Consider the following 16744-nt stretch of genomic DNA (forward strand, 5'->3'; position numbering starts at 1 on the left):
ATTAATTTTGAATTTGCAACATATTTCATTCAGCAAATTAAGAGCTTTGTATTTCACTCATCTTAACATGTTATCTTAACACCACAGGGCAAGGACGAAACATTTATTTTATTTATTTATTTCTTACAAGCTCTTCAAAAAGATCCAGAGAACGTTTGTTCTGCTGCTGTAATGCAGCATCCCTTGCCTCCTCCTATTCAGCCTGCTGTTTAAGAAGGGCCAGCCTGCTGCCAGCGTGCTTTGGCCTTTTCGTGGGTGGCTGGGACGAGGTACAGACCATGGGCTCTGGCTCCTCCTCACTATCTGTGTCCAGCTGTGCACATGTAAATGAGGAGATTTCAGCAGCAGTCTGGCCAGGGTTTGGCACAGAGCATGAGGCAACAAGGGTGAGAGGCAGAATGGACGGCCTTTCCCCTAGTGCCTCCCGATGGCATCAAACATGGCCAAAAAGCTGCTGTTGCCTCACCACTGTCTGTCCCTGTGCCGTTGGGGGGGATTATTCAACTCCTACTCACGCCATGAATAACAGAACGTTAGACAAAAGGTAGTTGAGGCAGAATGCCGGGTCACCTATTATGGAATTGTCAAAACTGTTACAAAGGGATTCTGCTTTGTGGCTAATAATTATTTCTTTGTGACTCTAATAATGGGCGGTTAATCAAATTACCTTTTTAGAACACGTTTATTTATATTCCATTTAAACAGCAGGTGTAGCCAATGTAAGCCTGTATTGGCTGTACACCATACTATTTACAGTGCTCAACCAAATTATGGACTTTACCTTGTATTTGGTTTTAAGCTTGTCCCACTTTTTGGAGACAGTCACCTGCCCCTCCAGTCCCATTTCCTGAACCACCTGCCTTCAGGTCTGAAGCAGCTTGATTAGAAAACAATACTAAAAATACTAACAACATGTTAACTCACTGATGTACTTACTGCGCGCCAGATAGGCTGCATTCCTCTTCCCACTGAAGAGACGATCCAGTTTAACCCTTACCTTTATTGAGGCAAGAGTTTCAGCATCTGTGACAGCATGGAAATTAATCAATGATTATATATATTTAATGCCCTAAATACAGATGCAACTGATGCAACCTTCAATTTGATCATTTTACATCAGCAGCATTACATTCATTGTTCGCCTGTGGGTATGACATACTGTTAAAAGAAAAGGTCCCTTACTGATCAAATCATTGGCAAAGCTTTAAATGTCAATGTTTAAATGTTATCGTCTCGTAAAGGATGGTCCGATGTTTCCTATGCTGAAGGAAATGAGTTAGGAAGCATTGAGGCTCCTTTCCTTTAGAGAATTCGAACAGCTCATATTATTGCGGCCGCTGAAATACTTCCAGGTCATTTCACTCAGTTAGGAAGATTCCAAAGCAAAATGGACTTTCAGAAAGCAGCCAAGCTTACAGCCAAGCTTTCATCGTCTTTTTTTTGTTTTTGCAACCCAGCCCTAGTACCCGACCAACTGGACTGGAAAGTGTTGAATAACTAAATGTATCGTTCCTGGAATGTGCGTAGTCTAGAGTCAGCTTGGTCACAAATTTTTGGGCTGCATGCGAACGGGTGGATGGCGACATTTACATCACAAGGACCATAGTGGACCCGGGCAGACTGGCCTACGCAGAAACTGAACTGTGCACCTTAAACAAATGTATGCATCATCTGTCATCTTATTGTCTTAATACTATTTCCAGTCTCAAAGCAAACACTCACATGTGTACATGATGTATCCAGTAAATTAAAATACAACCTAAGTGAGAGAAATGACACCAGCGGAGATAGAGCTGTTGCAGTGAAGCCACTAATTATCACCAGGCACATTTCACCTGAAAAGGTTTTCCTGACATACACGTTAAAGCTGCCAGATGCAGGAACTATAAATTTAATTAGAATTGTAATGATTAGCATCTTAATATCACACCTATGCTTCTGCATGTGACACCTCTGAAACTACATCATTAATCACCCATCTGTCAAACACTGAATGGCATTTCTCTGAGCCTCAGCACATTAACAGATGCAGACAGAATATTGATGGATCGACAGAGGTGATTAAATAGCTGAAGTGTGTGAGGACCAGAGGAACTACCAGAGGATGACGTCAAAGCCCTTCGTAGAGGGGGCACCAGAAAATACTAATTTGTCCCCAAACCTCTGATTCATCTCAAAAAGTCTCTTGCAGCATGTGTGGGCAACATGAAGCGTTCAGTAAGTCAGGTGAGGACAGGGCAGCATAATAACACATTGGTTAGAGATTATTCCTGTTTGGGGAAACTGGAGCTGAGAGCAATTCTTCTTCTGCTATCAGTCTATTTACAAGCACACGTTATTTCAAATAGCACTGCAGATAATAAAGCAGCTAATACTCTCGGCCATGAAAGGCTGTTTATATTATTCTTCTGCCTATTAACATATGCATGGGTAAACAGCAGAGAATAGATTTTCTGGAGGGAAATGAGGCCGATGCAGGTGATCAGGTGCATACATATCCAAAGAGTCTTTTTAATTTCTAAGAAACGTTCTAGATGACTGATCTGAATTATTCACTACTGAGATAATAATAACCCAGGAGAAAGACGTAAAAATGGGAAATGGAGGTTGGGCTGGTTCATATGTGAGAGCGAGTGGAAATTGAGAAGTAGCTACATATAGTTGCATTCTAAGGATGAATGCTGTTCAGTCTGTTGTCTGATCCCTTTAGAAAGAGGCAGAATGCATTGATGCCATGGTGGGATGTGGGATTCATTTTTAAATTAGACTTGATTTGTTGATTGCTGTGGGGGCAGAGCAGCTCAAAACAATATACAAACACACCTATTACATCATATTATAGCTGTTCATTTGAAATTTGCACATTTCAACCAGTGATGTCTGCACAGCAGCCAATTGGATTCTCTTCATGGTGGCTTTTCACTTCAGTATTTTCCTAAAATATCATCAGACCCAATTTTACAAACACGTGAGTCATCACTTTGAGAAGCTGTTGACTGAATATATTTCAAACATGTAAAATATGTTATAGCCTATTATTATAATATTATCATATATATATATATATATATCTGTATCATACTAAATCATAAAAAGGTCATTTTTTCAACATGGTAAGTTTAATGCCACATGAACATATGTTCATGTTATAACAAGATATTTTCATAATATTACAACATTCAAATTGATCACATTATAAAAACCAATATGAGCCTTTCCTGTTTTAACAATATATTATTTCCCTTGAATGAGGTGAACTAAAGTTGTAAACTGGCTCAAAATCCCCCACACTGCTCAGTAACAGCAGGATTTCACTATGTCTCAACCCAAGACTGATTAGAACATTATCAGGTCATAATAATGAGTTTATTCCTCGATTGATCTGTTCTCTGAGCACTGGTTCCTTATTCAAAGACGAGTAATAACAATTGAGAATAAGTTATCAGTTATACTGTCAAATGTTTTTACAATAATGATATATAACAAGCTATGGTATTTTGTTATAACAAGAAATGTTTATTTCTGTAATGTGATAAGTTTATACATCATAATAACGTGGAAATGTCTTGTTATAATAGCCTATCACAGTTTTTATGAAATAATACTGATTAATTTTTTATTTTTCTGGTGCGGCCACAATATGCTTTGAGGTTAACACATTCCAAGATGTTTCCACCACTGCCTTTCAGTTGGTGTATCGTGTATAGAAGCTATGTTTGGAGCTGTAAATTAGAAGCTGTCATGAATATCTTTTACCACATGTTGGAAAGATATGAGACGAACACAGTGTTACATCTGTGATTTTAATTGTGAAGAGTTTTTATTAAGTGGTTGTTAAGATTCACCATTTAGTCTATTTCCTACTGTCAGAGAGCCATTACACTGGTCAGCAGATAAACATTTCTCCGACTAATTGAGAGTCTAGATTTGATCGTAACTAACACAGTTACATCTGTTATAGGCAGTTTCATTCACGGCCCCTGCTTTTCACCATCCAGCAACCTCCTTACTTGGAGACATTGTTGTTCTACCTTTCACTGCTTCCTCTGCTAGCTCTAAGAACATCTTCTGATCAAGGCATATTTTTACCCCGGCCCATTATTAGACTTTTCAAGCATAGTGGTCCATTCAGAATGTAGTCCTTTCATATGCCTTTCAGGAAATGAAACCAAAGTGAATAGAAATGCTCTTACTGTCTGACTAGTGGACCATGTGACTTAGTGTTTATGTGTCAGATAAACAACCCCCACGTTATGCATGGCTTGCTCAATTTCTCAAATCCTGCCTCATCCCAGAGCAAGAATTCCATTTATGGGGCTGTGACATTTTTTATGTGATTTATTCTATTGTCCTGAGTCCTCCGGCCATGGCTGCCCCTCCGCCCGTCCCCTTGCCACCAGCTTTGACAATCCCAGCCTTTGTTTTTGCAATGAGAAGCAGCATTCTTCCAGAGGGATGACCTCCTCTGTCTCTACAGGGGCTGGCACTGAGGACACAACCCTACCCAAGGATTGGATAGCATCCACCCGGATGCAGTGAACAAAATCCGTTAGTCGTCATCCCAACTCTGCCGCTCGTACGTTCACCAACTGAGTTCTCCTTCACTAGATTGATGGATGCCTGCGTTCATCCCAACTGACACATCGAGGCTCAGCACCATTATCAGCGCCTCCATCATTAACACAGCACAACAGTATTAGACGGACGGGGAAAGTGGATCATCGTTCATTTATGTGAGTAACATTTGATTATTTTTACTGTAATTAATTGAACATTCTAATTGAATTAGTTAAATTGAGAGTCAGTGCTCATTGATATTATGATTTTTAAAAAGCTGTCTAATAAGAAAAAAATAAAATAAAATAAACTTTTCTGTGACCCAAAAAGCACAAATACATTTTGAGGAGCACCTGCAGGAGAGAGGCAGACATGAGAGGTGCTGAAGTGAAAAACTATTTCAGAGAGATCTCATCCTTAAAATCCCTCCTGAATATTAAAACTCTAGCAGAGCAGCGACACCTTGCACCAGTTGAAAGGGACTGTGTCAACATATATAAGAGTCATATGGAAACACAAACATTAAGACATCAGACATTACCTGCAGCCGTCATAAACAATCACATGCACAGGACACAGTAGGTGTTTATGTTAATGCTAACAGCTGCCAGGATATACAGTTCTCCAAAGTTCATCATAAGCTTCTTCTGCAGTGAATTTAATTGCAGCCATAAATCGTATATCCATCTTTGACAGGACAAAAATATATTGCCAAATTTATTTATTTATCTATTTATTCAACAGCAATGACTTTATGTGCTTCTTTAATGATAAAGTTGTAATTATTTGAAACAAAATTCATCATCTCCCTGATGCTAATGTGTCTTCAAGCAGAGAAATCTCAGGAGCAGCTGAGAATCCTGTCATTTATATCGACGGTTTCACTCACATCAGCCTTGATCGGCTAACTTTAATTATCTCTTCTTCTAAACCAGCATCTTACCTCGTGGACCCTATTTCAACAAAGCCACTCAAAGGAAATGTGCCTTTTAGAAATAGTACTTTACTGAATACAATAAATCATCATTAACATCAGGTTATTTACCACAATAGTTGTAATTAAAGCTACTAATCAAAAAACTCACCCTGAACCTGGAGGTTTTAGCCAACTATAGACCAACCTCCGCTTTCTTTCTAAAATCCTTGAGAACTTTGTTGCTAAGCAGCTGCGTGCGTGGCTTTCTCCAGAATAATTATATAAATGTATAATATATAATGTGTATAATGTTTGTATATGTTATTATTTTGTTAATGTGCTCTAGTACACGCGTCATCTATCGCACCTCTGTCTGTCCTGAGAAGGGGATCCCTCACTTGTGACTCAGGATGTCACACCTTGTAAAGTCCTGTCAGGCAAATTGGGATTTGTGAATATGAAAATATGATTATTTATCGATTGATTGATTGATTCATTGATTTATTTGTTTGGTTGTTTGTTGTTTGTTGTTTGTCTGTTTGTGACTGTGTCCGCCACCTGCCTGGATGACTGTCCTTTGTAATGAGGATTTGTGCTGGACACAGTGTCAGAACCAGTGTTTGGAGGTTGATCACAAAGGAAAATCATGAAAGGGTGTAGTCATTAGTGTTGAATGTCTAGCTAAATGTAGCTGTATTTACATTCCACATCATAGGCCTCACCTATCTTTTGTTCTGCGCACTGTTCTCCAGGCGTGTTGCTCTTTAAGTGGATCATCTTTCATCAGCCTGCCCTCAGTTTGGATCTGCCTCATAGCCCCCAGCAGCCCCTGCCATTTGACTGTCATTAGCACTCACAACATTAGTATGGATTTCCCAGCTGAGACTGGATTTAAAAGACACGTCTCTGCCAGGTTTGATATCAAGAGAGACCTAAGTAAAGATCTTTCAATCTTTTTAAGTGTTAAGTGAGGCTGGCAGCACTTTCCACCCATCCTCCCTCCATCCTGCCTCTGTGATCCAGCTCTGTCATCACTGAGCACTGGCTGGGAATCATTAGATTTGTAATGTATACACCTGAGTTTTTTTCCAGCATCACGGCAAGATCCACATGTCTCTCTGGGTGTATTCACTCATACAGTACACTGCCTGTGATGTACTGACCTACAGATGTATTTAATTATAGCTGCTTGGTCATTTCTTAGGTCTGCTGCAGTTGAAATACCGAATAAACAGAATGACACACTGTGTGCCAAGAAACCAGCTTTGGAAAGCACAATCACAGCATTGTAGCCAAGTAGACACAAGTTCACTGTGCAGTCACAGTCAAATAATGATGCACAGTAATTGTGTGGAGGTCGGTTCTGTGTGGTTTCCCTCTGGGCAAACAGGTTGTTGATTGTTGCTCTCATTATTAGACGCCTGTCTTTACTTGTGCCTTGTCAGCTGATGGGATTAGATACAAAAAAAACACCTCTAAACATAAATGGAGCTACTGTATTTTAATGTGTGACTGTTTTAAAATATATTTCCCTTTCCCATTTATTTTGAGCAATGAAATTGGAAAGATAAGTGATAGTGACGGTGTTACCATCATACGTTATGCATTTTTGCTTGAAACACTATATCAGTGTTGGAAACAGATGGAAACTGCAGATTTATATCCCCTATAAAAAAGGGAATGTGAACCTGTGTTACCTAAACATTTGCTCCATACAAGAAGTTCATCTGTCGAAGATGACAACATCAGACTGTCACTGGCCCCCGTTGCTTTGGCAAATGTAATGCTTGTGGACGTGTTCGATGAGCTACTGCTATAAAGGATCAACCAACCAAATAATTGGTGTCTAGAAAGCATTGAACACATTACATCATATGAAATTCAATGTTGCAGAATAGTAACCAGACATATGTCATCATTATTATTTTTCTCCATGAATACTATAAACAATTAAATATCATCATGATATAAACTGTTTTATACTGAGAGCTTTTGATTGGCACAGACTTCAGGGTATTTCTTTCTCCGCGATTTATTTTCTGGTAGTCTGAAATGACAAAGGATGTCACTGTCAATTCCAACTCTGGTGTGAATCTACAGCTTCCTCTATCTCATACACATTTAAAAGCAACAGCCACTAAAACCAGATTTTAACATTTTTTATAGGCTGAGTTGTTTGTTTTAAACTAATGTTTCATTGAAGGCACTGATTTTGCCTCTTTTTACACTAATCTTACGGCACGTGCTGTTCTATTCCAACAAACATCATCTCATGGTATCGGTAGAGCAGCAGCAGAGATATCGATAATCAGCCGGACAACACTATCTGCAAAGAACAATAGACATGAAACAAAGTGGCTGTTCAAAATGAAGCTACTCATACTGCTCATTTAAAATTGAACACGTAACATAAGCAACTATTATAAACTCATGACTCTGCAGTCATTGTAATAGGAAGTTAACTCAGCTAAGACCAAAAACATTGTGAGGGTGATGATAAACTTGTGCTTTAAAAGAAGCCATGAAATTAAACATTTATCTTGTTGGCCAAAACATAGCAATATGTGGGTCCTTTACAACAGCAGCTGAAAACCAGATCAATCTCTGTCTCACAATCCATAATGGGAATGGGACATAATCAAATTCTATTTTATATATTGAGTTATTAATTTTTTTCATAATGTGTCATTAAATCAGCTTGAGTCGCTTTATATTGTGTGTTCTAGTCATTTGGTTTGACTGAATCTCTATTTTTCAGAGACATATTAATTGTTGGCTGCCACTGCTGTAAAAACATCAGTTAATAATGTGGAAGCTGTTGCACATGGCTTGTTTGGATATGAACGCTGGTTGGTTGGTTGGTTGGTTGGTTGGTTGGTTGCTGTCTTTATTTGAACAACAGACTGAAACAGATTTGCTGGTGAAGAACAATATGTGGAGTAGAGTGTTTTAACTATCAGCATTAGTACATACCATACCGGCATTGACTGTAATCTAGACCATCAGCCAGTTTGATGCATTGGGACTTTGGGTATATTTATAAATGTGTTGAAGCGACTGGATGCTAGTGTGAACAGAGTCACTGGTGCCCACCAGATATTCAGACAGCCAGACGTGACCAACTGTAACAATCAGATCCAGTCAGAAAGTTCACTGCGTTTGATTGACAGGGAAAGTGGTGCTTCACTGCAGCACATCTGTCAGGACGACAGTCTGGTTATTGTTTTTTTCCTCATTAATTAATTCCACCAAGAAGGTTTCGTTTGTGTTCCACTTTATCTGTTCCTTCTTTGTCTGTTAGTTTGCAGGATTTCTGTCTGAACAGATGGAGTTTAGTGGAAAGGAAACATTGATTAGTGTTCGAGGCCGAGAGATCTTTGGAGGTATTGTGTTTTCTGATTGTCCATCCATTCATGGAACAGCAGGGGATATCTTCAAATTTTGTACAAACATTCAGTTGGACTCAGGGATAAACTGATCTCAGGGACATTTGACGGAATTTCTTAAAATCTAGTACAAATGGTCACTTGACTTAAAGAAGAACTGATGTGTGGTTGGCTTTCTTAGTTAAAGGCCAAAGGTCAAGGTCACGGTAACCTGTTCTTGACAACACGATATCTCAATTAGGTTCTGAGGAAATATCTTCAAATTTGGTGCAAATTTTCACTGCAATTCAAGATTAGATTTTGGTGGTCAAAGGTCAAGGTCACTGTGATGTCATGTGGTTTGGAACGTGTTCCTGATGTAACGGGAATTTCAGTACATCTGGCACAAACATTCCCTTGGACCAAAGGATGATGCCTCAAGAACGCCTCAAGAGAATCCTTTCAGATTTGACACGAATGTTCACTTGGATTCACGGATTAACTGATTCGATTTGGGTGGTCAAAGATTAAAGCGGACTGTGGACTCTTTGAATATGAGATCTCAAGTCTGCCTTAGGGGAATTTCTCCATATTTTAACCAGTTGTCAGTTGGACTAAAATGATCATGATACATCTAGAGTGCGGTATTTCTAGTTTTCTCTATTCAGATTGGTCCAACATTATCAATAGATCATTAAAACTTCATTATTCATGGGATTTTGTCATTGCATTTTTTTACCATCTCCGACAGGAGTATATTCACAAAATCAAATTTAAGAAATAAAGTATATTTGGATACATTTAAAAAGTGTGTTTTGCACTTTTCATCCACTGATTACCATACCTGCCGACATGACCTCTCTGTCATAAATTGCCATAATTCTTGAAAACATTGTGCAAGTAGAACCACATTTAGATGATAAATGCTCATATCAACTCAATCCCTGCAGCTAAATTTGATGGCATTTTGTACAGTGCAATATTCCCTGGATTTAGCTATTTTCCCCTAATCAGCTTGCGACATTATGATACTATTCCTAGTGATACACACAGTGTTGTTTAATTAGACTCTATGTATTCACTTTACGCTGCCTCGCCCGTTTTTCTCCTGCGGTTTGTGGTGTTTGCTCTTTTTTATCGTCTGGTCTCATATTTGTTTGTTCTGCGGTTGCGTGCAGTCACAATGTTAATTCACCTTAAAATGGTGATGCAAAACGTTGAAGAGGTGAAGAACGCGATGTGCATGGATAATTAGCTTGTCTACACCAATGCCATGCTGTTTAAACATGACCCTATTAAACCCATCCTGATGTGTTAATTATCCCGCACAACCTTTGATCTCAGACTGAGCTTGATCCTTTTTAATCAGGGATTAATTAGGTCTATAGACTTGTGATTAACCAGCAGAGGATCTGCAAAAAAGCACACAGAGTGGTTGGAGCCTGTGTAGTTGTGATCACAGATGTCTGCGGTGTGAAGACTGAGGGCTGAACGGCATGTTGAGCAAATGGAGAATCAGTAACCTGAGAAGGAACATGTACATACATGTACATTGTGTAATATGTCTGCATTTCTTTGTAAAGAACCATCCATTGCTGTAATTTTTTTGTATTGTTCTTCCCTCCACCCCTCATTAGAGAACAAGCATCTGTATCCCTCATTACAATTACTGATTTAGAAATGGTAGAAAAGGTTAAATTGATGAAGATTTAAAGCCTCAGTCACCGTGAAGCCTCCACAAAAGTGCATTCAAATATGTCTAACATTTCAGTTGACTGTATCAGTTAATCACTGCCTTGCACCAATCTCATTTATTTTCCCATCAACATACGTCTTGTACTTGACATTAATTGGTGTGATATCATATTTTCCCTGTGCAGCTTTAAATCAGTCCTTTTTCAGTTGTGTGTTTGTGTTAAAAATATCCAAAGAGGATGACACATGAGGACAGTGGGCATGTCTGGTTCAGCTTTTACAAGCTAAAATCCTTTAGACATACTGTGTGTGAGCTGGTCCAGAACAGTGCCACATATATTACCAAAATATGCGACCCGGTGTGACCCAGTGTTGTCATTACTAAATGTGCACAGAGGGTTCTTCTTAAATAAACAGAAACGCATTGATAGATTTATTTTTTTGTTATCACATTATTTGACAACTTAGTTTATTTCCTTTTTTGAAGCAACTGATCAGTTGTCAGTTTGACATTAGTATCATGGCTTTAAGTCATCATGGGCTGTAGAATGCCTGAACATACCAAAACATAATGACTTTTGTAATGAATCACATCAGAACCCCACAAACATGTAAATTGAAACAGTTGCTTCCACATTGAATGTAAAATATTCATCATATATATAGACTGTATATACTGTAAGTCTCGTGGCATGCGGTTATAGTATCATCAGCATACACACTTTACTTCTAACTATGCATATATAGCACATAGCATTGATCCTAATATTCATAATATACTTGCCTATATACTTATAACAGTCTATACATAGCATATATATGGATACGTTTATTTCAATATCTCTTATACTAATGCAGAAATACAGTATGCATCCTTGTGCAATCAGCCTGTGCCACTGCACTTTAGTCAAGTATGTTTCTCTACAAATAATATTCTTCCCTCTGTAGTGAAAGGTTTATATTAAGCACATTTTGTCTATCTTATTTTTTTGTCTACCTCATTCTGACTACCTGCCGCCGTAACAAGGGAATTTCTAGCAGGTCACATGGCCAGCAGAGCAGCTTCAATAGTCTTTACACCCTGAGATACATGACATGCTGTCTAATGGATTCTCTTCTTTCACATGTTTTCTCTCTGCAGGGAGAATCGAGTGAAGTGAAGGTGTCTTCAACAAAGTATCAACCCCTGGAATGACCATGTCTGCTGGGTATAAATTTAGGTAAGATGGAATGGAAACAGACTGCATTTATACATATTACTCTAGTGTTTTATCCAAAACTGCTGTACTTTCTGTATGTCAGGTCGGCACACACACACACACACACACACACACACACACACACACACACACACACACACACACACACACACACACACACACACACACACACACACACACACACACACACACACACACACACACACACACACACACAGGTTTGTGCAGCTATCCTTATTAGTACTTTGCACTGGCTTCCATAAAAAACGAATCCCTAACCTTCACCATGACCTCAGAAATGATGTCTTGTCTCATTAGGACCAGGCTTTGGTCCCTGTGAGGTCTGCTGGTTGTGACGAGTTCAGTGTTTATGCTGAAGTGGTTAAGAGGTAGCAAAAGAAAAAACACACACACACACACACACACACACACACACACACACACACACACACACACACACACACACACACACACACACACACACACACACACACACACACACACACACACACACACCAGGCTGGTTTGACCATTGGGATAAATTTGCTGAAGGACACTTAAACATGTTGAAGGACATGCTGGAGGCGGAACCAGTAAATTTGCCTCCTGAGTCACAGCGACTCTTGTATTGCGCCGTAAAAATCAAGCAAGTCCCTGAAGAGGCCTGATGAGAATCACCTGTAGCCAACTGTAGCAGCTCACATGGTAAAAACATATACAATTATTTCCACTGCACTTACTCCATCAATGCAACAACAAGGTAATGGTATACTCACCACTCTGCTGCTCTGACTGTCTCTCTTATTCCCCAAAAAATGTTTGTCTTCTACTTCATCTCCATCATCTCTTCTTTGGTGTACTTGGGTTGATAATCTACTGTCAGAAAAGTTTTTTCACAAGGCCTACCTATAAAGTATTTAAATGGAAAAATTCTGGCAGAAATGTTTTTATATTTTTATATTTGGTAAACTTGCTGCACTGGCACTGATGGAGTTCAAGCTGTGGGAATGGACTGAATTCAGTCAGCTTTACTTGGTGATCTTGGAGGAGTTTGCATCAACAGAGGAAGATTTAGAAATAAAGCTCTGCTGGGGTCTCATTTATCAAACATTGCGTAGGATTCATACTAAAAGTGTACGTACGCCCAAAAGCCGGAAATGGCGTACGCCAAAGGAAATTCCGATTTATAAAACCGTGCGCACGCACACCTGAACGCAATGTTCGCTTTATAAATCACAGTCCACCTGGAAACGTTCGTACGTGGATCTGCCTCCAAATCCGCCCTCCACACGCCCACTTTCAACCATAAATGGTCAATGCAAAGCACGGCATGAATATTAAATTATGCTGCTGACCAATGGGTTTCCACCGTGAGTCCTGACGGAGTCACGGCATCAAGCGATGAGAAGAGGAAGCGAAACTTTCTGACACTGACATCGAGGTGTTTGTTAGTGAGGTGGGGGTGAAGAGCGATTCATGGGACAGCAGTGATGTCACTAATAAAGAAAATACACTGATACTCTGCTGCTGCTGTGGATAATACGGGGAGTGAGAGTGAAGACGACAGAAAGAACGGAGCCTGAAGTAAAAAACAGATCACAGATCAATAGAATCTATATTAGCTGATCAGACACCGCTGAACCCTCGTTTCTTCCTCATCCTTCCATTCGCGTGCACACATCACGCAGCATCACGCACCAGTGTCACGGCAGTATTTATTTATTTAGAGCATCGGACTGATTCCCTCACATCAGTGGATCCTCACCTCCTCTCTGGGATATTATTTGGAAAGTTTCTTAATTTCTTGTAAGTGATCTCCAGGTCGCTCTGTGCGCCTGATGGCACAGTCCCGTTCACTGCAGTGATTTGATGATACACGCACAGTGTTAGAAGATATTATTAAAACCTATTAATGACTCGGCTCCGTAACTCCGCTGTTAAATGGAATCTAAACGTAATTTGCTGTAAATTGATTTATATATGTTTTAATGAAAAGGTTCGTGTGGAACAGAAATGTTGCGCGATCAAAACTAAGCTGTTGGTTTTAATGTAAATGATGAATTGGATCAATAATCTGGCTTCAGTTCACCACCTCACGTCTGCGTCGCCACTTTCCCGTCTCCAAAACGTTCGTACGCATGGGTCAGAGTTTGCGTGGAAATACGCAAATTTTCCCGTCAAGTTTGTTTTTATAAATCCCAACGTTTGCGTGAGAAGTGGCGTACGCACGTTTCAGGCCCCGTTTTGTGCGTACGCAACGGTGATAAATGAGACCCCTGATCATCTCTGGGTAAATAAAGCTCAGTATAGAATAGATGGACCTCCTCCAAGTAGCAGGCTACTTGCATCTATAGAAGCCTATGTCTGTGTCAACCCTTTCAACCCCCTGCCTTCTTCCAATCATGAGCTCAAATGTTCTGTGTTGTACACCAGCACGCTTTCAAATGAGACAAAAAAGAAAGCTCAGAGCACTTTCTGACCTATTTTCTGTTTGGAAGCAGCTCCAGCAGGCGGAGAGTGCTTCTGGACAAAATGCCTCGTCCCTTGTTGTATGAGCCTTGCAGCTACAGCATGTTGCTGTTCGTAGAGGGCCACCATGCAGGGACTTCAACATGCAAATCACTTGATTTGAAAATTCAATAGACAAGCTCATTCACAGGCTGAAGATATATACTAAAAGCATGTTCCATTTAAAGATTAAGCTCTATATGGAGTCTGGTGCAGACATAATTTTGTCACCATGTATCTCTCTATCTGAGAGCAAACACAACATCTATTTGACATCACTCTAAACCTGGAGAAGCAGCTTTTACTCATTATGCAGCAAAGCACTGGAACCAACTGCCTGAAGGTCTTCGTAATGCTCCATTCATTGCAATTCTTAAAACCGGGTTTAAAACTTTCCTTAAAGTTCCTTTAGCTAAACAATTTTGCAAGGTCATGACCATCATTGTATTTTAATTGTATTATTTGATACAGTTCTGTCTATGTTAATTTCATCATTTTTTCCTTCAACTTGTTCCTTTTCAATATCATACAAATGTATTCTTTTAATTTATTACCTTTTTTTGTTCTACTCTTAAACATTGTTTTAAACTGTGCTTTCTGATTCAAAGTAGTTGTATTTGTCCTTGTACAGCACCTTGAATCTACCTCTGTGTATGAAATGTGCTTTATAAATAATATAGAGATATATAGATGATGAAGAAAATTCCTAAAAATGCATTCATTTAATTTATTGAATTGAGAAAATAATGAAAAATATAAAAGAAAACCATTAAAAAGTAAAAATATATATACATGAAATACAGAAAAGTGTGTCCAGCAGTATTTAAAACGTGTTTACAGAAGATGTTTTGCTGGCTTGTTCTCTTCTGTGAGATGTGAAGTTGGTCATCTGCAGCAGCTCATTTCACAGCTCTCCTCCTTGTCATAGTGCAGCATGTCATGTGTTCATGTCTCACAGGTAGTGACATGACTCAGGTCTGACCCTGGAGATGCCGAAGAGACGAGACATTGTCGCCATTGTGTTGATCGTGTTGCCTTGGACTCTGCTCATTACTGTTTGGCACCAGAGCAACATGACTCCTCTGCTCGCCGCTCGAAACGGTGAGAGTAAAATTGACTGAGAGTTTTTCCCATCAAAATTCATCATGGCTGCAGGATGCAACCAGAGGCCCTTCAAAGGAATGTGTTCTTACCTGAGGAGAAAATGCTATATGGTGCTGGAATGCCATGCGGCCATATGTACAGAGGGTTAATTCTTGCATATGATGTTTATTTTCCTACTAGATGACAGACGAGATGGTCGCTCCAACTCCAGGAATACTTTTGCTTTCAAGGAGTCCTGCTCCCTGCAGAACCGGGACATCGTGGAGGTGGTGCGCACCGAGTATGTCTACAGTCGGCCTCCCCCCTGGTCCGACTTCCTGCCCACGATCCACGTCATCACTCCCACTTACAGCCGGCCGGTGCAGAAGGCGGAGCTGACACGCTTGGCCAACACCTTGCTCCACGTGCCCAACCTGCACTGGATCCTGGTGGAGGACTCTCAGAGGAGGACCCCTCTGGTCAGCAGTCTCCTCGTGGAGACCGGACTGAACTACACCCACCTCAACGTGGAGACGCCCAGGAACTACAAGGTACGTGGGGACACGAGGGACCCCAGAATACCACGTGGCACCATACAGAGGAACCTGGCCCTGCGGTGGCTCCGGGAGACCTACAGCGTAAATAACAGCCTGTCTGGGATTGTCTACTTTGCAGATGATGACAACACGTACAGTCTGGAGCTGTTTGAAGAGGTGAGGAGTCTAATGATAATAGCTTTATTCATAAAGCTCCTTTAAAAACATGGTTTACAAATGACTTTGACAGACAAATGCTTGAGTGTTTCTTCCTCCTTTTCCTTTCTTCCTACTTGTTGTGTGTTTTAGGTAAATCTACATTTATGGAGCTTAAAAAGACTTGTATCTCTGTCTGTGTTTCTCACTGACAGATGCGTTCCACCCGCAAGGTGTCGGTGTGGCCCGTGGCTTTTGTGGGTGGCCTTCGGTACGAGTCCCCTAAAGTGAACAATTTGGGCAAGGTTTACGGCTGGAAGACTGTATTCGACCCTCATCGGCCCTTCGCCATCGACATGGCCGGGTTCGCGGTGAACCTGCGCCTCATTCTGTCCAAACCTCAGGCTTATTTCAAGTTACGCGGGGTGAAGGGAGGATACCAGGAGAGCAGTTTATTAAAGGAGCTGGTGACTCTCGGCGACTTGGAGCCTAAAGCTGCAAACTGCACTAAAGTAAGAGAAGGAGTCTCTGTGTGTGTGTAACCCCTGTGATCCGGCAATAAAACAAGTTGCATGTGTAAATGCTGGTTGTGTAAGGAGGACTTCTCTTGATGTACCTGGCTGTCATAACAAGTTGTTCTTAAAGTCAGTAAACTGTCAGCTTACAGCCAACCCTGCACCCTTACAGCTCACATTCTGCCTCTAGATA

The 16744-nt window shown here is 40.3% G+C and overlaps 1 protein-coding gene across 3 annotated transcripts in view; it reads left to right on the forward strand.

The window, feature by feature from the left end:
- Window positions 1-16744, forward strand: part of b3gat1b (beta-1,3-glucuronyltransferase 1 (glucuronosyltransferase P) b) — an 89227-nt gene that overhangs the window by 69639 nt on the left and 2844 nt on the right. The window contains exons 2-6 of one of the 3 annotated variants that reach the window (XM_035179311.2): window positions 4478-4733; window positions 11675-11753; window positions 15224-15362; window positions 15546-16057; window positions 16252-16548. In XM_035179311.2, coding sequence (XP_035035202.1) covers window positions 15251-15362; window positions 15546-16057; window positions 16252-16548 — 921 coding nt within the window. In that variant the 5' untranslated portion in view covers window positions 4478-4733; window positions 11675-11753; window positions 15224-15250. Of the gene's footprint in view, window positions 1-4477; window positions 4734-11674; window positions 11754-15219; window positions 15363-15545; window positions 16058-16251; window positions 16549-16744 lie in introns of all 3 variants that reach the window. The other 2 variants (XM_035179309.2, XM_035179310.2) reach the window with 2 other exon arrangements.

This window comes from Hippoglossus stenolepis, chromosome 15 (assembly GCF_022539355.2).
Source record: "Hippoglossus stenolepis isolate QCI-W04-F060 chromosome 15, HSTE1.2, whole genome shotgun sequence".
Classification (NCBI taxonomy): Eukaryota; Metazoa; Chordata; class Actinopteri; order Pleuronectiformes; family Pleuronectidae; genus Hippoglossus; species Hippoglossus stenolepis.